Genomic DNA, 22,643 nt, shown 5'->3' with positions numbered 1-22,643 from the left:
GGTTTGCGCAGGCCATGCGGTATGCCCCAACTACCTACACACGTGGTCAGCAGTGCCATCTCAGGTTCTCGGACTGAAGCAAAGTTCAAGGGAAACTAAAATCCAGGATGCTCAAAGAACTGTTCAGTTGAACATGCTTTGTCTGTGTAAACTGAGCATGTGTAGTCTGATATAAGAGAAATACTTTGACTATTTTACGAGAAGCTGCATTTGTCTGTGTAAGCTGGGCATGTGTAGTCTGTTATAAGAGAAATACTTTGTCTATTTTACGAGAAGCCTGCAGCCATCATACTGGAGGGCAGCTATGCCCAGACCACACTCCTTTGAGTCGTCCATTAACAATAACAGAATTTGTAGGCCCACATATAGTTTCTTTTTCATTTAAACCATGTGCTCGTTTTCTTTACTTAGTGCATGATTACAGGAGACTCTGTGGGGCAGTTGTCCAATGCCTCTGAAGTTATGAAAACCATCCTCTATACTTGTCCATCCATTATGAGGCCTGAGTGTCAAATTGTATCATTCTGTCACTTCTCTGTCACCAATGAGTATGACTTTCCAAGTTGGTCATATTTTAACTCAATTGTAGGTTTCTTCATGAGAACTTTTGAAGGAATCCATCTTCCAGTCTACTCCCTTCTTATTTATATGTCTATTCATCACCCATCCATTCACTCATTAACCCAACCACTATCTCTATTTACTTATGTGTCGATGCTATCTATTAATTACCTATCACTTATCCAATCATCTATAACTGTCTAATTATCCCTGTAGCTATTGTCCTCTATCTATCTATCTATCTATCTATCTATCTATCTATCTATCTATCTATCAATCATCTATCTATACATTTACCTTATCTATCAATCATCTATTATCATCTCTTTATTTGTATAGTTATTGTCCTCTATCTATCTATCTATCTATCTATCTATCTATCTATCTATCATCTCTCTATCCATTCTTCCAACTATCTACCTATCACCTATTCATTACTATACTCATGTGTAGCTACAATTTTCTCCCTTTCCTCTGTTGTTGTTGTTTTCTGCTAGACATCTCCTGCTTTGGTTTATAAACTAAGACAGCCCAACATCATGTCCTCCGTCAACATCTAGGAATGCTCTCCTGTCCTGATAACGTTTACTATCATCTTCCCACTGGGCAGCAGCTGGCCTGACTCGCCGGAGAACCGAGCAGGGCTGCAGCCTTCAGAGATGATTTCAGGAGAAAGAGAGCGGACTCTTCTTTACTTGTCTGGAAGCTTCTTGCTCCAGATGCAGGAAAAAGACAATGCAGACTTTTGTCCTTTATTCTGAAAGTCAGCTGGACTGCTTCTTGTACCTGCTCACTGAGTTCCTAAGTTACTGGCTGAAACTCACTCTGCATTCTCAAGGACTGGTAATTATAGTTCCTAAAAGAGACAGTAAAGCTTTCTGTGGGGTAAAAAGTATGATTTGCTAACAACAACTGTTAGGAAATAAAGTGTTGAGGCCCTTCTCTCCATACGAGTCTTCCTCCATTGTCCTGTCAATCACAAGAGCCTGTCAAATTTAGGAGTCACGCTTATATCCACATTATGGGCCCTAATCTTTATTTTGTTAAAATGCAGACAAATATCCAGGTCAGAGATTTTGAGAATTTATTATGTCCTTCAAAGTTAATTATCCCAAACTGGTATTCAGTGGGGCTAGAGAGATATCTCAGCAGTTAAGAGCGTCCAGAGCTAAGTGGCTCTTCCAGGGGGCTTAGGTTCAATTTGTGCACCTACTTATGGCACTCTGAACTCCAGTTCTTTTGGATCTGATATCCTCTTCAGGCCTCCTCAGGCTCCAGGCACACATGTGGTACATAAGCATATGTTCCGGCGGAGCTCACATACGTATAAGAGAGAAACAAAAGAAGACTGGATTTGTTGGCTTGATTGCTCCCTGCTGAGTCACAGCTTTACTTGTCAATAAAAAGGGAAAATTCTCACTGTTCCATGTCTGACCCCTATCAGCCTGCCCATGTACCTGCATCAGAAAAACACTGTGCGATTTGTCATAGTCAAATCTCAGGGTAGAAACTTCCAGATTAATGCTACTAAATCCACTTATAATACCATGCCACCCTTACCAGTGTCTCACCCCAGCATGCTTTCTTCAGGCAGAAATGTTGTCCCATGGAAAGGCAATGCCTGACCCCCACCCCAGCCCTGGAAATTAAAATTCTTCCCTGTTCCTAACATTCTACTCCAGTCTCTTGTGTTAGTGGAACAAACATGTTCTTCCCTTTTGCTGTTGGCTTCCTCATTTGCCACAGTGTCCCCAGAACCATCTCTGTTGTGTTATGTCTAAGAATCCCCTTCCTTCTAGAGGTTGAGTACTATGTATATGTCGGTGACATTTTGCTACCCATTTATCCATTCGTGGAGAACTGAGCGGCGTCTACATTTTAGTAACTGTGAACAATGTTACTGAGAATATGAATGCACAGTTATATCTCTTAGATGCTATCTTTGGGCACAAACTCAGAACTAGAATTGCTAGGTGGCTCCAAGGTTCCATTCCTAGGTGAAAAAAAAAAAAAAAAAAAAAAAAAAAGCTGCTTCTTAGAAGGGGGAACAAAATACCCATGGAAGGAGTTACAGAGACAAAGTTCAGAGCAGAGTCTGAAGGAATGATCATCCAGAGACTGCCCCACTTGGGGATCCATCCCATAAACAACCACCAAACCCAGATACTATGGCAGATGCCAACAAGAGCTTGCTGACAGGAGCCTGATATAGCTGTCTCCTGAGGGCCTTTGCCAGTGCCTGGCAAATACAGAAGTGGATGCTCACAATCATCCATTGGACGAAGCTCAAGGTCCCAAATGAAGGAGCTAGAGAAAGTACCCAAGGAGCTGAAGTGGTCTGAAGCCCCATAGGAGGAACATCAATATGAACTAACCAGTACCCCCAGAGACCCTTGGGACTGAACCACCAATCAAAGAAAAACACATGGTGGGACATGTGGCTCTAGCTGTATATTTAGCTGAGGATGGTCTAGTTGGTCATCAATGGTAGGAGAGGCCCTTGGTCCTGTGAAGGCTCTATGCCCCAGTATAGGGGAAGGCCAGGACTGGGAATGGGAGTGGGTGGGTTGAGGAGCATGGAAAGGGCGGGGAGAGGATAGGGGTTTTTTGGAGGGAAAACTAGGAAAGGGGATAACATTTAAAATGTAAATAAAGAAAATATCTAATAAAAAAAAAAGAAAAAAGGCTGCACTTATTTGTGTGTGTGAGAGAGACAGAGACAGAGAGACAGAGAGACAGATAGAGAGATACAGAGACAGGGAGACAGAGAGGAGAAGGAGAGGGAGAGGCAGGGGGAGGGGAGAGGAAGGAGAGGGGAAGGGGGAGGAGGAGGGGAGAGGGAAAGAGGGAGAGGGAGAGGGAGAGGGAGAGGGGCAAAGGGAGAGGGAGAGAGGGAGAGGGAGAGGGAGAGGGAGAGGGAGAGGGAGGAGAATGTGTGAAGGTCAGAGAACAAATTGCAGGCCTTACTTCTCTCCTCCAGCCATAGTCTGCAGGATAGAGCTCAGGGGGTTCTATGCAGCAGCAGGTGCCTTTGCCCTCTGAGCTATCCTGCTGGGCTCCATTTTTCAGTGCTGAGTCCCCCACAAGGCTGTTTCTAACAGTGACTATCATAGCTCATTACCACTGGGGGGGGGGGGCGCCGTCTACTGCCATCTTCAATTACACTTGCTAATTTTTTATCTTCTAATAGTTTTTATTTTTGTGAAAGCCGCAGACAAATAGCTTCAGACCCCAGGGGTAGCGGCAGCAACCTCTGGGTGGTCAGTACTCCAGAGTGTGATCCTCTTAACACCTCCTGGTGACCATCTACCTGCGCCATGCGTGTGCCCAGCGCCACGCGTGTGCCCCCAATGTGAGTTATTTCTGCTTATAGGACATGGAGCTCTGGGGAGCAGCTCCTGAGATGTTGGATTCAGAGCTTGCACTCAAGTGTCCTCCTGTGTGTTAAATTCCTCTGGTTGTCTTTCTTTATATGGTTGCTTTTTATGCATTAAAACTTTGCTTTATATTCCTAAGAAATAACTTTTGCTTTCCAACTTTGTTACCTATACTTCTCTGTGGCTTTGTACTAGTAGGTGGTTGATGGCATTTATTTTACAGCTGTGTTACATGTGTTTCACGTTAGGTGGCCTACCTACACAAGGTTCTAGAGACTCTGAGACAAGGCCAGAGTCTTTGCAAGAAGGCGTGGAAGGAGCCTTTTGTGATAATTTTGTTAGTTGCCATTTTTTTTTTTTATGTTATTCCTGGGCTAGCTTGCCCTAAATATTTTCCAGAGGTTTAGAAGAGGGGGGAATGACCTCTCAGCTACATCCTGGTCTATCCTACTGAACAGCTGACCATTGTCACACTGCCCATGGATTTTGAATTGCTCATCTGTATAATTTAGGTTCTTCAAACCCCACTCCTGGCTCCCTCTATCCATCCTGACTCTCAGAAACTATCTTCAGCTCTTATAACAAAGGGGAGGACATTTCTCAGGCTAGACTGTGGCCCTGCATCTTACTGCAGTTACACAATCATAGCCAGCACTGGACTTAGAGACTCCCGTATCTCCCTCTTCATCTGCTGTGAGTTTCCTTTTGGGCCTCACATGTTGAAAGTCTGTGAGATGCTGTTAAGCTTCAAGCACAAGGTTTATTCATCACTAAGTACTCAAAGAAGTGACTTGAGAAATCTAAGACAGAGGAGGGAAATAGGCAAAGGAGCCTCAGGGATATTAGCAAAAATGATCAGCTGCACTGTGGCCTTTGTTTTTAGGATTGCATTTTTGAAAACTTATTCTTAACCTGCTGGTCTGCTAATTAGCAGGCTCGTGCTGTCGTGATATTAGACAGGAAAATAAAACTGCACATGTGTGGGTAGTAACCTAGGGTCAATAACCAAGAAGTATCTAGTACCTGAGATATGAGCCCTATCACAGCTTTGAATGGGTCATAAACATTCAGGAAAGGGAGCCTAGATCAGTGGTTTAGAGCACTGCTGTTCTTCTATGGGCTTGGGATTAGGGTTCGATTCCCAGCACCTACATAGCAGCTCACAACCAGCTGTATCTGTCACTCCAATTCCCAGAGATCTGACAACTGCTCGCTTCCTTGGCTACCAGATACATGGTAGACTGAAATATTTGCACATAAAATAAAAATACATCATAACGACAATAGAAGAAGTCCAATAAGACCATAATATCTCTAAAATCTATGTTATTCACAACACAAACTAGTGATTGATTCTACCTTTCCATATATGTTCAGGGTTGAATGAGGTAATATATAGCAAATACATTTCCATTGTCCCAGAGGATTTATCAATAAATGTCCCAAATAATTTTGGTTATGATAACAAACATTGATATATAGGAATATGAGCTCTAAAACCCTCTTCGTTTATATAATTTTCTGAGTCTATGGACAATACCACTGGAGTGTCTTGTCTGTGGAAGTTCAGAGAGGTAATGTGACCAAGAATATCATTGACTCTGGGAAAATTCAGGAATAGGCTTCATACCTCTGAACTTTGGTCCAGATCGCTCTCATTTCTGTTGACAATGCAGGAGCATCCTGAGAGATTCTCTACCAATTCTTGGATGTTCCTCTCAGTGAGTTGTGAATCAGTCGTAGGTCTTTTCAGGAGAGCGATGGAGTAGGAACATTTATTTTTAACTAGTGGTTTAAATATGGAAGACAATGCTGGCTTAAATTCAGAGTCTTAGACATATAATCCCATGGGTTGAACAGAGCAAAGAATCACAGAAAGTAACTCACTGAAGGCTGGAGAGTCAGCAGTGGCCCTCACCTCGGCTCCTTTAATGAACGCTCTCCTGGGGATAGAAACTATACTTCAAATCTCAAAGCAGACTGCTCATTACTGAGCAGACCATGTAGGGAAGATTCTCCGGAGTCCTCCAAAGCAAAGTTCACTTTCCTTTGAAAGATTTTAGGTTGAACAGAATCATCTGTAAGGCTGTCTGACTTGGCCCCCTGGGTAGAGCCCCTTTTATGAGTGTTTCCTATGAGCTTGTGGGATGTTATCTTTCCCACTTAACCTGCAAGAGATGTCATTTCATTCCATGCTTTCTCCCAAGTAAGAATCTTACAGGAAGTGGAGACTGGGCACAGTGTACGTAGTTAAGTTGGGGGGATCATTAGGATTTGAGAGATGGATACATGGTTACCTGGGAGAAATCGAGCTATATAGTGGGGAGTGGAGACATGGCAACATAATAGGATACAAAGAATTTTTTTTAAGAAGACAAAATCCATGACATGTTCTAGATTCACTAAAGATGATCAGTTTTCAAAGGCTGAATAGGCTTCCGGTGGATAGCTTGTCTACTGGTAAGTTTCTTGGATAGAGAACAGTGGTTTGGGAAAAACTGCAGTTATTGTTTGCTATTTTGAACACTTTCCCCCAAAATAATGGTTAAACGTCAGTGTGACAGTTGTTATGAGTTAATATTATATAATATGCAACAGATATTTCAGATGGTTGAGTTTATGAAATGGAGGTCAGGAAGAACATTATAGCTGTAGAGAAGGGAGAAATTCTGGGAGACATTTTCTTCTAAACATGGTGGGGCCATTGAATTCATAGCAGCTCAGGCTTCCTGCATAAGACCTGCACAGCAGTGAGTCCTACAGTACATTCTGCAATGGATGAAAGAGGAGTTAACAAGGCCCTATTGTCTTCTGAAAATCTTTTGACAGTTCATGGTTGCTACGAGAAAGAAAATGATTTTAATCAGTGGTGTTGCCAGTGGCAAGTGTCCCTGCCAGTAAAGATCCCCTTGTCTATAGTCTTGTCAACTCCAATTAAACCCAGTGTTTCCAAACCCCCAAATCAGAAGAAGGAGAAGGAGGGAAGAAGAGGAGGAAAAGAAGAGAAGGAGGAGGAGGAGGAGGAGGAGGTGGAGGTGGAGGAGAGGGAAGATAGAGGAAATTGGGGCTGTCTGTGAAGAAAGGTTTCAGAGGAGTGGTAGGAGAGGGAGTATGAGAGTGTACTAGGGTAGACACACTGTGCACACGTATGAAGTTATCAAAAAGAAACAAAAGCCAACACATGAGAAATAGTAAAGCTTGAATTTTCTACAAGCTTGACATCTAAAAATAAACATTCATTTATTTATTCCTGTGTGTGTGTGTGTGTGTGTGTGTGTGTGTGTGTGTGTTGGTCAGAAGACAAGTTAGTTTAATTTTCCATGTAATTAAGAAGTTCTTAGCTTTGATTTAGATGTACTGCTGAGCTTGAGCGAGCTGCTTACCTTTGTACCAGCTCCCTTTGTATTCATATAGCAACGTTTGCAAGGCTGAGTAAATTGTGAGAAAAGACATCTGTCTGCCTCACCGAACTGGACTTCTAAAAGTGGCATGGAGTAGGGTCATCACTGGTGAGAGTCCCCTGCACATCAGGAAGCATCATGGTGGGAGCTTGTTTGAGAGAAGTTGATCCTATGATGAGTCAAGAAGTCAGGGAAGTTAGAAGAGCCTGGCTTGCTCTTTCAACAGCTTCCTTAGCTCATGAGAACTACCCTGGGTCCCAGGAGATGATAAGTGCTTTCAGGATGAGAACCTCCAGAGCACCCACCCCCAACTCTTAAAGTTCCTACACCTTGTGTCTACAATGGAGATCACATTCCCAACACAGAAGCCGGTGAAGGGCCTGCTAGGCAAAGCACAGTATCTTTTCCAAGATCCTGTGTATTGAAGAAGAGAAATTGGGAGAAGTAGAGAAGAAAGGGATGTGGGCAGCTGCGGATTCATGACTAATCCCTGTGGGTCTTGATAGTCAAAGCCATTGTTGAGATGGTAAAGAAGTGGCCTGCACCTGTCCTTCTCTCCACAGTCACCGAGGTAGAATGTGTGATTGATACTTGAACACACAACAAAACAATCATGCCATCTGTGACTAGCCTGTGTCTAGGTGAAAGTCATCACCCAGTCCCTCCAGTATCCCTCTGATACAGTGTTTGACACTGAACTGTTTTCTACAATTTCAACAAGTCTTCTACTGTTTCTCATGAACATTTTGCATCCTTAAAATTCTGAAAATGTGTGTACTTTTGGCAGACATGAAGAACATGATTAATAAATCTGTCTCTGAGTTGAAACATAAAGACAAATTTCAACACAGCCTTTTGAGAATAAGCATGGTTTTCTTCCTTATTCTTTCAGCTGTGTCCTGTGGAATTCCAGAGGCTCCGGGAAATGGCTCGTTCACGGGCAGTGAGTTCACCTTAGACAGTAAAGTGACCTATGAATGTAATGAAGGCTTCAAGCTGGATGCCAGTCAGGAATCCACCACTGTATGTCAAGAAGATGGCCTGTGGAGCAACAGAGGAAAGCCACCCACCTGCAAACGTAAGTGGTCATGTCGGATTGCATGTCTGAGTCTTCACCTGGGCGTGCATTCATTGAGATCATGGGTGAGTTTAACTTCCATATACAGGCCCCTTCCCAGTGTTGTGAAGACCTTCTCGCCTTCATCCTAAGAACACAAACCACCCCCACAAAGACAACTCCCACCACTTAAAACGGGCTGTGTAATCCTGGATGTTAGCCCAGGAAATTCTATGAATTCCACCACAATCTATAACATGTAACTTACCTCACATGCCTTACTCTGACTGCCACCTTAAGTATGGGCAGAAACTCCTGACCTTTCGCTCAACAACAACACTCAATGTAAGGTGTGAAAATGTGAAGCAAGGGGAGTTCTAGCCACCATTTCTCACATGTTTGAGGGCTTTGAAATAAGAGGCATTGTCTCATTTGTGTTATTTATTATGCACTCTTTATGCATATCAAGGGAAACACCAGCTTCATCTGTAATGTGGAGTGAGACATCTAGGACACTATTTTCAGTCCATAGTAATATTCTTGCAAGAGTCAAACATGAGTGAGTAAAGGAAAGGGGAAATGGTATAATTATACTTTAATTAAAATTAATACATATTTTGGAAAGAAAAATTATTCAAGCATGAAAAGTTTGAATAGTGTAAAATATAAACTTAAATGGTAGAAAGTTATGCTGAGAAGCCAAGTTTAACAAAAGTTACCACACATTCCTACACACATGTGAACACTCATGTGTAAACACACATATACACATATGTATATATACACATGTACATGCAAACATAAATTTATTTATTTTTTCAAACATAAATTTATACAGCACGTATTTCGTCACCAACATATTATTTTTCACCTGGATCCAACTTGCCCTTCTAGTATTTCAAAACTTCAAATATATAATATTATTTTTGCTTTAATGATATTTTAGTAACAAATATTTACTTGACCTTGAATTACAGAATTAGTTTTCTTTTGTCTTTTTGTATATTTGGTTATGTTAAAATTTTAAACTCTGGATAAAACTGTACACAAGTTTATGCAAAATCCTTATCAGGACAGAAAAGCAAAGTCAAGTCTCACCAGGATGCTCACCGCCATCTCTTACTCTAGCTGGAGAGATCCAACACCCTTTCCTGGACTCCAAAGACTCCTGCACACAGACATTCAGGAACGCAGAAGAGACACGTGTCACATTCAAGCCGTCTTTTTCAAGACACTATTTGTACTTAAAATGTAAACCTACTGGGTTCTTTCTGACCTTCTTTTTGCTGTTAACTGTGAACGGTCAAAATCCTATAAAAACTAGGACTCATCCTAGGCACAAAGGGGAACTTCCAGTTACACACTGATGGAGAATGCGGCTGCCTTCGCACTGTAGCGGAATCATTGGGCAGGAGACAAGAAGGTTCAAGGAGACCAGACAGGAGCAAGTCTGCACCTGCAACAGTGGCCATGGGCTTGCCCTGTCACTTTTATAAGAGTAGACAGAGAAGCATGAGGGGACAAGTCAGAATCTGACAGCCACCGTGCAGAGTAGGCCAATGACCCACCCCACCCCATTCCTGGGTGATTCATTTCACCAACCATCTGTGCTAGAAGAAAGAGAACCTTGGAAACCTAGTCTAGGAGAACCTAGGCCTCTAGGGCCTTCGAGCTCTTCTGAGGACAAGAACTAAGGAAACTCATTCCTTTCTAGAGCCCTTTGTAAAACTAATGGAGTTGTGTATCCAGGAACTGAGACTACGGACGGCTCTGTCATCATTACCCAGACTGAAGGCTACTTTAGACTCAGTTACTGGTGTTTGCTCTAGGGCTGACAAAGGAGAGCGGCAACAAAACTAATTTTTTTTTTTTTTTTAAAAAACAGTCATTTGTTTACTGTCTGTCTGGACAGCTAGTCCCAGGAATTACATCCAGGACATTTAAACTTGACTCTGCTATAAACCAGATCGACAGTGAGTAAAACGAAGAGCTTAGCTGCAAAGGTGCCTGTATCCCTCCTCAGCAAAGCTCAACTTTCCATTTACCACAGACTGGAATCCCCCCACCCCATTTCTCCAAAATCAACAGAGCACGCCGGGAAGACTAACTTACTAATCCCTGTCATCTGATCTGAAAGCAGCCAAGCTTGAGAAACAGCAATAAATTCAAGCTTCCACTTAACAGGGGTGGCCCGTGCACATCAGACACATGTCGACGAAGAAAGGCCACAGGCCAAGGTCTCATAATAACAATATAAATGATGTAAAAGCCCTGAAGAAGGTCTCTCCCCCTAAATCCACCACTCTTGTAAAAACCTTCTCACTGAGAATTACCTTGATGAACCACATGACACAGGAACTTAAAAGAGCAATCATAACTTCAATCAGTTGATTATTTCCTGAGCTAGTTGTCTTGCACCTTGGGCTTCTGAAGTCGCACGGCTCCACCCATTTCTCTCAGGCCCATCAGTGCAGGCTGCTGGCTCTCTGCAAAGACTCCACTTCAACTGTGAGTGCGAAGGACAGGGATGATTAAACTATTTCACTCCAAAGGTACCTGATCATAATTTTACAAATCTAATTAAATGTGCTCCAACTAAATGTGGTAATAAGACAAACTTTGCCACATTGAGTATGATGTGGCGAAACCGCTAAAAGAAAATAAAAAGGCAATTATACTCCACACTTATGGGATGATTTGACAAACAGGGAAGATTTCTGATAAGGACCAAACACTACTAGAGAGGATACTTTATATTTCTGGTGGCAGCCTCATCATTGTATGAAGGCCTCCAAGGACAGAAGAGCTGGCTTTGCTGCTTTGCCCCTGGCTCAAAGCATCAATAAGAAACCAGATTCTTTCTCCACAAAACAGACAGCCAGGGATTAGAAATAGCTCAGAAACTGGGAACACATACCACTTTTTCAAAAGATCCAAGTTCAGTTCCCAGGACCCATGTTGATTGGCTCACAACCACCTATAACTCCTGCTTTAGGGAACCTGATGCCCTTTTCTGGACTCTAATGATACCTGCATTCTGTGGCATCCAGACAGACACACGCACACATGAGCATAGGCACTCACACATGATAGATAGATAGATAGATAGATAGATAGATAGATAGATAGATAGATAGACAACCCTATTTATTTTAATGCAAGCTAAGCTTTCCCAGGTCAAATGCAAATGTCTTCTCTGCCTCCTTGAGATTCAGATGTTGGGAAAATGTGTTTGCTGTATAATGACTACCCACTATTTGTGATTTCAACTCTTTTAATTTTAGGCGTACAATTAGGTTTTAGTGCCAAAATGGTGTCAACCATGTCAACAGTGAGTGGCATACACCATGTCAAGTCTGTTGGGATGGACTACTATGAATGTTCCCTTGGTTAAAAGGGAAAAACTAACCCTATGGTGGTTGTTTTATTTATGTAATGGAAGGGAGCCTATACTCCTGCAAAAGTACAAACAGAAGGGCTGTCAGGTTTGTGGATGACCTTGCACACTCTACAAGTTGCAGCATATTTAACTATCATAGAATCAACCACAAAATTTAGTCAGTTGTCAACACTATGTACTGATTAAATTCATGATATCATAGACTTGTTTTCCTATATTCCTCAGATATAACAAATATTTGTATCTTCCTTCAAAGACTTTGTTATTTATTTGATATTGTGGTATTTATATCCTTCATGATGAATGTATGAAGGTTTTGCCTACTATCTACTTAGAGTAATTATGCAATGGATTTTGCTTTTTGTGCTGACAAGAAAAGTATAAATCAGAGAGACTCTGAGAGAACTCCCTACACAGGAGGGAATTCTTGCCTGGGTTGACTGAGCCTTGACTGTCTTGTTTGTGAAATGTAAATAATATAATGATGATGATGATGATGAAGATGGTGGTGATGGTGATGATCACTCATGGTGATGGGGGTAATGGGGGTGACTGATAGTGATGACTGATAATGTAGTTGATGGAGATGACACTGATACAAAATGAGTTACACATCTGGGCAGTAACTGTCCTCTAAGTATCCACCTGGAGGTTCAGGTAACTAGCAGCTGGAAGAACCCATTCTAATGCATTTCCATCAGTATGAAGCCATGCTATCTTGAAAACAACAGCATATGGCCACTTCTGGTACCTCTTGAAATTGCTTGACTTTAATCCCCCCAGTGAGAGACACGTTTCCATGTGTCACTCAGGTAACTTGAGACTCAAGTCCCTGCTGCCCTGCTCCATCTCCCTCAACCTTCAAGGCTATGAGCCGAAGTGCATTCTTTGTTCCCAGATGGTCTCACTTTGGATCCAGCTCTTGCATGAGCTTCCTGGAGTGCTCAACCCTACAAGTTTCTCAGTACTGTTTTGCTCTGTTTGTCAGTTGGGTCTAACATCAGGAGTAGACAGATGTTAGTAAAATAGTCAACTCCATGAGTAATTCACTATCACAACTAAAAGCAGACATGTGTCTCTCACCTCTGCCCTACACGTCTGATCTTTTCACCTCCACTTGCTTAAAATTCTGCTGAGGTATGAGTGCTAGAGCGGCGTGCTGGGGAGAGGTGACCTTGTGCATTCCCATGGTAACAGGACAGTACAAAGCTTCCTGAACAGTTACTGAGAACCAGAAGACATGGCCCTTAAGATACACACTCTTAAGTATCAAGTTTATGAGCAGGGATGTCTTTGAGGGATTGGTTTCCAATTCCTTACATAAATTATTCTTTCTTTTCCATATTCATGGCATACAACATGGCACTTAGGGTGCACACAGACAGAAGAGCTGTACATGTCATCTCATCATGCCCTATGTATATAAGAACAGTTCCTCCCATCTCATCATGCCCCACATGTATGAGAACAGCTCCTCCCTGCAGGGATGCAGATGTAGACATAGGCAAGCTCACATACCCTGCCTCCTCCACCATTACACTCAGGGACTTTCCTTCCCACCATCCAAGCTGTGTGACTCAGGATTTCACCACCCAAAGTGTGCCATGGATCATTCAAATACAACTGTGAGCGATTCGTGCTTTGCATAGTCTGCCTACAGATCAGCACTGAAAACATAAAAAACCACAGCAGGAAGCAGTTTCTGAAAGCCTGAGCTCTTCCAGCAGCACACTAAAGACAGGATGGACTTTGCTTTTCATGCCCACCCAGGTCTTCAGGTTTCCTTCTGGGCAATGATTCTCATTCATCTATGCTCCCCTCCCTCCCTGTGGTGTGTGGATCATGGTCCACTTCAGCCCCAGAGTGCTAGTGTGTGTTATGACTTTCAAGACAGATGTCACTCACACAACTCCGGACCACATGCTGTGTAATTTTTTTTTTTATCACTAGAAATCATCATTAATGGCTCCCATGCAATTTTTACAGACTGCGTTTGACTATTGTACATTTAGAATGCTATTCACAGCTGCAATCTCACTGAGAATAGCCTCTGTGCCAGGAAAACTAGCTTCTCTTCAGTTTTACCTACGCAAAAACTATGAAAAGGCATAGAGGACATAGTGGTTACAGGAAAAATGAACTTGTCACCAATCAGGGGGCAAGAGACACAAATAAACAACTAAATTAGAAGACAAAAGAGGAAAACAAGCACTGTTTTCAAAAGAAGCAAGCCACCTGTGGACATGTAGGATTGGTGCTGAGGATGGAATTAGCCAGAGGAAAACTGCCCTTCAACTTTGAACCAATGCCCAACCCTCCCCAGAAGCAGAGGTTATGACAGATCCGATGATTAGAAAGCTGGAGTTACTTCCCAAAGCACACACTGGCAAAGGGGATGCCTTCAGCCACACTTCACTGTGTTCAGACTTCCTATGGCTGAAGGCTTTATGGACATAGCTAAACATACCCTAGCCACAGAAAGACATAATTTCGACTATTAAGCAAACGATTTGTACATCCATGGACATAGAGGATAGCTGCTGAATCTACAAACATCTAAGAGATATAAACTTGAGATTGCTTTTAAATTACCAAATTGTCCTTCTCATATTTTTTTAACCTCATTGTTTTTGCTCTTAAATATCTGTTCTTTGTTGTTTATTTGAAGATAGAACTGGAAGTTACCATAGGAAGAAGAGAGATTTTGTAGCATTTCACACAGCAGGTTCAATTAGAATGAGTGTGGACGAACTTTAAAAGCAAAATACATTTTATTAGTATCACTCCAGGAAAGCTACAATTTCTCCAGCTGTTGTATTTGAGCTCCAGACTGACCAAGCTGGCCCCTTTGGTGGTGTGGCTAACCAGCTGTCAGTGACAGAGAACACCTAAGGAAGCTTTGTGCTTAATGCTGTGGTTCTTGCTTCTTTCTAACTTGTAAAACTCATTTACATTCCTCTCATACATTCATAAACAAACCTAGACTTGCATAGCCTCCAAATAGAGCATGCATCTCAGTCTATCTGAAAGATCTCTAGAGTCTGCTGTCCTGGGGCTGCATCCGAGCCTACAGTACTAATAGTGCACCTACTTTCATGGCTCTGCTCTCAAAAGCTTCTGTCTTTATTGCCTTGGAGCATGGGAAGTCCTTCCTTTAAATTATGGTAATAATTTTTATCTACAGTAGTAACATAGCATGCCTAACTATTTTCATATGCTTGTAAACCTAGTCATATGAAGCTATATTATATGCATATCTTCACATGTATACATTTGTATGTGTATATTCACATGTACATTCCATGTGTGTATGTATATTTAAGTGTACATGTATGAAGATGGGGGTGTGCTCATGAACCCTTGTATGAATGAGTACATGTGTGCACATGTACATGATAAAGAGAAAAGGAATGTTTTTCTATGATTATACTTCAGTCTGACCACAAGATCCCATCCACTTCTGTAACAAGACAATAGGTTCCAGGCTGAAATCCCGGAATGCCTCCCGAATGATTATGTTGAGACAGAGAAGTCATGAAGTAAGAGTTGAAGGCATCCAGGTCACACAGCACAATGAGTTTCTCATCCCAGCAGCCCCTACCTTCTAGAAGCAGTGACAGTCAGAGCTGTCGGGAAACCATACTGACACTGAGGTATTTCTCTTGCAGCGGTGCCCTGCCCTAGCATCGAAGGCCAGCTGTCAGAGCATGTGCTTTGGAGGCTGGTTTCGGGATCGCTGAATGAATACGGAGCTCAAGTTCTCCTCAGCTGCAGCCCAGGCTACTACTTGCAGGGACAGAGGCTCTTGCAGTGCCAAGCCAATGGGACCTGGAGCACTGAGGAAGACAGACCCAGATGTAAAGGTAAGTAAGTGGTGGCAGGGTGCAGAACTCCAGGATGCAGCTTCAGTGGGACCACCTCTGAAGACTCCATCAGAGCCCTGTGTTAGCATGGCAGGCTCAAACAAGCACTGCAGGATCAAATATCTAACACTTTGCTCCTTTCTTAATGACAGTATTTTATAAACTTCAGAATATTAAAATAGTCAAAAATGTCACATCTGAGCTTAAAGACAAATAAAAGCACACGTTTGAAGGGCTGGCTATTCTTCTGCAGGAAAGCCCTGACAAACGTCTCATCAGGAGCTTGGGAAATAGTATTTATGCTGAAGGAATCCGTCCTCCACAATGGCTGTCTGGCAAAGGGAGATGATTATACTCTCAGGTGCATGATGAACGGTTAAATATGAATAAATAAGAGCGCGAGACAAAGCTGACATTGTTCAGCGCGCCTTTTGATTTGTACACCTCTGATATCCAATCTCCACCGATTGTTGACAGGAAATTATCAAACACCAAGACATGCAGTTGGACTGGGTGAGATTTACGCAGTACACAATGCAGGAAGAATGGAAGCAGAATAGAGAGAGAGAAACAAAGGCATGTGTGATTAGGTGCTTTACATAATAACTTCAGTTCGACTTTTAATACAGCCAATGCTAATTCTTCATGTAAGACAAGCTCTTCCCGGGAACCTAGAGATAAATAAGGGAGGGTGGTGGCATGAGACAGTCAAGTCCTAAATCCCCTTCTTCACGAGGACACCTTTCCCAAAGCTGCTGTCAGTTTGCCTGTATTGGTTCCAGGTGGCTCGGATGACCCCTCCTGATGGTGTCCAATGCCCCAGCAGGATCTCATAGTTAATTCTCCTCACCATTGTCCTGATATATCTGTCCCACATTTATGCCACTCACCCTTATCCCGTGGCTCCTTAGAGCTGCTTTGTGATTTGAGAGCCCAGAATTAGGGCTATCAAGAAGAGACGAGGACAGGACAGAGGCTTTGACATGACAGACTTTGGTCTCCTTAAAGGGCTTGTGGGAGGCTTCTGTAGATGCAGCAGGCTCCACATATTCTCCTATACCTGATTCCAAGGCTGCCTGATGTAGCCCTCTCAGCCTGTGTTTAGACCTTGGTAAGCAGGGTCATCTTGATGCCACTGCCTAAACTGCATTTCCAGAATACTTTACACCTTACAAGTGACTCTTTGCAAACTTGGGGCTTTACCGATTCTTGAACCCAACCGAGAAGTACCAAGTACCCCTTACTAGGAAAGGACGTGGAACCAGGTCCTGAGGTTCTGGAAATCAATTGTACACACACACACACACACACACACACACACACACACACACACACACCCTTGCTCTTTAACTTCATCTGGTGTGACAGGAGCCACATATCAACTGTACCCACCTTCTGACCCCGTACATATGCTCTGTGCATACTGGTGACTGCTGTCACATGTGACTGGGTATGAGCTCTGTGCCACATGCTGCAATGTGTCTCGTTTGCATGCTACCATAGAAGCATAGACATATTTTGCTAGAGTCAGTAGAATCCACCTGAAAGTATGCCTTGCTTTAGATGGATTATTCAGGTCTAGATTTCAGGTTATCCGTCTTGGCAAGGACAGCCCCTTCACTCTAAGACTTCATCTTGTCTCACCCACATCTCTGAAACCCTTGCTGTCTTATAAAGACAGGATGTTTACCAACATTGTTCAAGCATCCAGATTGCCCTGGGAGAGTGGCTTGGAGATGGAAATCTGTGTTTGAGAAAGACAAAGCAGGGCTCAGGACTGGAAAGTTCACAGGGAGCTATGTGCTTATTCTTAGGACTCCACTAAAAGTTCTCTCTTACCTGGAAAGGTGGATAATGCTGTCTTAGTCACTTTTCTCTTACTGTGATGAGGTCCCATGATCAAGGCAACTTATAAAAGAAGTTTAATCAGGCTTAGGGGTCTGTAGGTTATTACTCAAGACTGTGGAACAAAGGCAAGGCACCGGTTCAGCGGTTGAGAGCTCACATCCTGATAGTCAAGTAGGAGACAGAAAGGTAACCGGGAATGCCATGTGCTTTTGAAACTTCAAAGCCCACCCTAGTGACATAAGTCCCCACACTTCAGTGACATGAGGCCACACTTCCTAATCTTTCCCAAATACTTTCACCAACTGGGTACCAAGTATTTAAATCTATGAGCCTGTGAAGGCCATTCTCATTCAAGCTACCACAGTTATTATCAATTTTTTTCTATTTATGCATTTTGAAATTTTTTTTCATTGGAAAAAGGCTGGCTAATTTTTAGAAACTCCTTTGTGGAAATATAGGTGCATCAGAACAGACACTCCTGACTTATTGTGGAGGGTTATGGTGCTGTTATCTAGCATTCTAGACCTTGTTTGCTGTTGCTAATGCTATGAAAATGACACCCGGGAGTTCAAAATATTCTCCAGCCTCTTCCCACAGGCCCTTGTGGAAAGGATCCCTAACTTCAGAAACAACTGTTGTCAAGGTTACAGTGCAGCCAGTAGTTCCCGAGGAGTTGCATCTGTAGAGAAAACATGTATCCCAAATACATTAGCTCCATGTAGCACAGATGGGCCCTCAGGTTCTGTGTCTAATATTAGATGGGCCCACAGCTTCTGCATATGCATACAGACTCTGCTTGTAACATTGGATGGAGCCACAGGGTCTCTGTCTGACAGTTCATAGGCACACAGGTTCTTCATGGGACATGGGATACACTCATAGGTGTAGCGTGTAACATTAGATGAACCCATAGGGTTTGTGTCTTCCCTGCCTGGGGTCTTCCAGAGCTGCCTTCTCAATGCTACTGGAGTCCTGTCTGCACATGAATCAAACTGGGTCAGGACCGGCTGTCTGCTCACATTCACAGGCAGAACATGGGCCTTGTGATTATCGCTGGTTCTCAATGTACAATCTCAGATACTGGGATCCATTCTCAGATTCTAATGTGTCTCCTTCACCCTTTCCAGCTTCATGGTTTCCATCTCTCTGAAGACAGGAACCAGGAGGCCTTTTTAAAGGACTCACCCTTCCAGTCTAACCTTAGCCTGTCAATCTCACCCAGGAAACCAAAAGTGAACTGGCTCAGAACCTAAAGACAGCTGTCTGAATAAAGCACTACACTGGCCATGACACAGAGGGTCTGTGGCCAGGGGGAAAAGCTTGAAGATTTCTTGAAAATGTTCTTTTCCTATGTTACAAATTGAAACAGCCAATTATTTAAAAACATTTAAGTACTTTTGATGAAAACTGAGAAGATATAGATGGACATTAATTTATATAAAATGATAGCAAGTCTCTCATACTAATATAAATAGTATACTTTTATTAACAATAAGGTGTTTTTTTTTTCAAGCAGAACAATAGCTTGTGAGAAGAGTGTTCTTTTAAGTCTCTATGGGACAAGGCTGCATGGGTATGGCTGGGCCCTCCATCCTTGCTCAGAACTTCTTTAATTATGCTATTTCAGTGGAGGTATAAGATACTCAGGTAGTTCATAGTCTAGGAACTGAATAGAGGGATGTCTGTGGACTCTGAAAAGATACCAGGGACTTCTGTGTCTTGGGCTGTATTTTGGAGAAGCTATTTATGGTGATCATAGTTTTCAAATGTCCAGGCATCTCATTTCAGATACAGAGCAGGGGAGAGATGCAGGAACAGAAATGAGCATGCTCAGTCAGCTTTTGTCTCCAGTCCCCCTCCCACCAGTTATCCTCCTCAGTCAGCTTTAGTTCAGTATCTAACAGTAGTTCTCTTTATAACAATTAGGAAATTAAGTCAGACAAACATCTCATCTCTCAGAATGAGCAGAGTAAATAGGCCACTGAGAAGGAGTAAAGGAGTCCCAGGTCTGACCCTTCCAAAAGTGAAGAAAAAGAAAGAAATTGGGGCATTACATGTTCATTTTCTGGAATCTACAGAAATCGGTGAATGTGTTAGTTACAACTTCTTATGAAGTTGTAATTTACTGTAACTGAAATTTACTTATTTTTCATGATTTGTATTTTATCCATACACACCCAGAAAAAAAAATACAAGATCAATACTGGTATCAGTTTACTTTTCTTTGAAATGGGAGCATGGTAACTCTAGAAAGCTCAAACACCATTCAATTTCTCAATTAAACATACTTAAAATGACACATTTTTTTCTAAGCCCAGTTTTCTAGCCTGTGACTACATCCCTATAGAAGAAACGATTGTTTTCCATATAGTGCTAGGGCAGAATCAGCAGTATCTTCAAATGTGTTGTCATGGAAACCGTTGGTGTAGCACTGGAACTGTAATTTAAAAGGTTTTAGTTACCTGTGGCTTATCTCGGAATGACCAGGCGATGAGATGTGAAGGGAACCTACTATTTTCCATGATGTGTCTGTTTGGAATCCAGGGAGATAAGTTTCCTGGTTTGCTGGCCATTTAACCCAGAGGAGATGCAGACCCTCGGCCACCCCTTAGTACATCACAACTCCCTGAGTACATCTAAGTTCTCCAGCTTCTTGGGGTTGGGGCTGGGGGTGGGGGTTGACATTATCACTCCAAGAGGTTCTAAGGTCTCAGAGTCCCTGTGGCTCCACAGCACAGGAGAAGGAAATCTTCCCACTGCAGATAAAATACCCACACAATGGGGGAATCCAGCATCCTTTCTCTCACACTTCATATTGTTTATATTTAAAAGCAAGAGACATGTCTGTTGTGGAGATCCATGAATCAGAAATCTTTACATTTTAAAATTTATATATGCACAAAAAGCCAAGCTAGACCTTTAAAAATGTATACAGAGAATGTCACCCAGGTTCTAGACTGTCCCGATTGCCTATTAATTCCAAGTTTTCTGAAAGCAGGTCTTCACCAAACTGAGATGCAGCATGGCTTCTGTGGTTTCTAGTGGCTAGCCAGAGACATGTATGGACTGATGGCAGAGGTCTGTCCACAAAAATCAGCACAGGCATTCCATTCTCCTGCTTGAGGACCACTGTTACTCTACTATCAGAGTGGACATTGTACACCATGACTTGAACACGAGAGTCATCAGTAGCTCTAGTGTCTGCTCACTGCTGTACAGGCAGCTGATTCTGTCAAGCGCATCCTCATTTTGGATGAGGCCTTCAGATTTACACCCAACTACAGATCTTCGTTGTGGGCCTGTAGGGTTCGCATAGTGACTCAGGCTGTAGTCCAGCATCACTCCTTCATGTGTTTACAACCATCTCTGCGCATGTCCTGCCTCTTCTCACACCCAGCAGAGGTGTAGAGCTCTGATTGCTCATGGTTACCGTGTGCTGCACGCGATTGTGGAGCCGTATTGACGATAGCAGCAGAAAGCATCAATATTAAAGATTGTTTATAAGGGTCCATGCTGCTGACAGGGACGCTGCCCTCGTGGTATGAGAAAACAGGTGCCATCAGGCTACTGCTTCAAAGTAGATCTCCCTGTGAATTCTAGAGGGAAGGAAAAAGAAGCTTGCCTCTGAGGAGTGGCTTGGCACCCATCACTATGGTAAGAAAATAGCATTCAGGGAGCCCTCACAGGGTGTCTTCTGGGGACCCTCAACTTAGCACCTTTGCTGTGCAAAGACACCACGTGGGTTCTGAGAGTGTGAATTGTGAGTGTGGCCCTGTTTTGAGTGCTAGGGGAAAAGCACAGCTAATGAATCCATTTTTGGAGACCAGGAAGGAGGCTAGCATAGAGATAGGCTTTCTCCTTGTTTTGTGACAAGGTTATTTTTAGTGCTGATGGTTTCCCCAATTAGGCTCTTCCAAGTTGCTCTGCCACCCTTACTAATGAGCAGGGTTTGCAGCCAAGAGAAACTCTAGGCTTAGAATCCCATTATCCAGCTGCCCAGAAGCTCAGCGGTTATTCTGTTAGTTGCTTGTGATCTAATGAGCCTCATTAGAGGATAGACTTTAAATAGTCTCCTCACCGGGATGTGTGAGTCAAGGCTGAGAGGGTAGAATCCTATGCGCATCTTCCCTCTGTTCTTTCCATAAAGGTCTGTGGAGCTCTCAACTAGGAAACTGGTCCAGCCTTGTCATTGAACACATTCCCTCTCCCCCCCCAACCCCCCCCACCAAGCACTGAAGTTTCAACATGAATTGCTAAATATCACAGTTCAAGGTAGGGTTCACACAGTGTTTGGGAAAAGGCTTAGAGAAAAGTTCACAGCAAATTATAAAAACCTAAATCCCTCTTGAATCCATTGACATTTGATATGGTACATGCTAGCAAATTATTGAAAGCTCACACTTGCCACTGTGAAGGCTTTAGCTTAGCAGTCTCTCAGACACCGAGTAATGTGGAGGCTCTCTCAGCAAGATTTTTGTGGGCTTCTGATTCCTGGCAAGTGACCCCTATAGATCATATCTAGCAAACAGGTCTGCCCGTTTACTGAGTGGGAGTCACACCTTGTATTCAGAGAAGCTGAACTGGGGGGGGGGGCGATTTCAAGAGTACACTCGTACCATTTTTCTTCTTCTGACTTTGTGCTAGATTTTTTTTGTTTTTTGTTTTTTTGGGGTTTTTTTGTTTGTTTGTTTTTAATCACAGTGATAAAAACCCAAGAAAATGGTTTTTGAGCAATCTTATAATTTGAGACACCACAGTCTCACCCAGGGCTGCTGCGACTTTATGGCAGTCTTCTATCCTCAGCCTCCAATATGGTGGATGGGATTATGGACAAGAGTCACACTACTTGGAAGAGAAAAGCAATTTTGAAAAGGGACACTTTCTATTGGGTGATAATGGCAGGGGTTCCCATGGGTCTGTGGCTTGAACACTTGGATTGCTTTGTTTCTGGATTGTGATAGGACCTTACTGACCAGGACAGAAGAAGAAAGTTGTTCATCCAAGGTTTCTAGAAAGCAGAAAAAAGCAGAAGAGGGTCATGTATAAGGTGTGTCTTTCAAAGTGAATAAGATGTGTCTTTCAAAGTACCCTCTCTCTAAGCAGGCTCACTCTCCCTAGTATCTATAACATTCCAAC

The 22,643-nt window shown here is 42.8% G+C and overlaps 1 protein-coding gene across 2 annotated transcripts in view; it reads left to right on the top strand.

Annotated features, from left to right (window-relative positions):
- The window catches only part of Csmd1 (CUB and Sushi multiple domains 1), a 1,532,231-nt gene that overhangs the window by 1,455,682 nt on the left and 53,906 nt on the right, over window positions 1–22,643 (top strand). For both annotated transcript variants that reach the window (XM_021218735.2, XM_029532138.1), the window contains 2 exons: window positions 8,232–8,417; window positions 15,465–15,659. In XM_021218735.2, the coding sequence (XP_021074394.1) occupies window positions 8,232–8,417; window positions 15,465–15,659 (381 nt within the window). The remainder of the gene's footprint in view (window positions 1–8,231; window positions 8,418–15,464; window positions 15,660–22,643) is intronic.

The sequence above is a fragment of the Mus pahari genome, chromosome 19 (genome assembly GCF_900095145.1).
Source record: "Mus pahari chromosome 19, PAHARI_EIJ_v1.1, whole genome shotgun sequence".
Classification (NCBI taxonomy): domain Eukaryota; kingdom Metazoa; phylum Chordata; class Mammalia; order Rodentia; family Muridae; genus Mus; species Mus pahari.
This window is presented reverse-complemented; position numbering and strand designations above follow the sequence as displayed.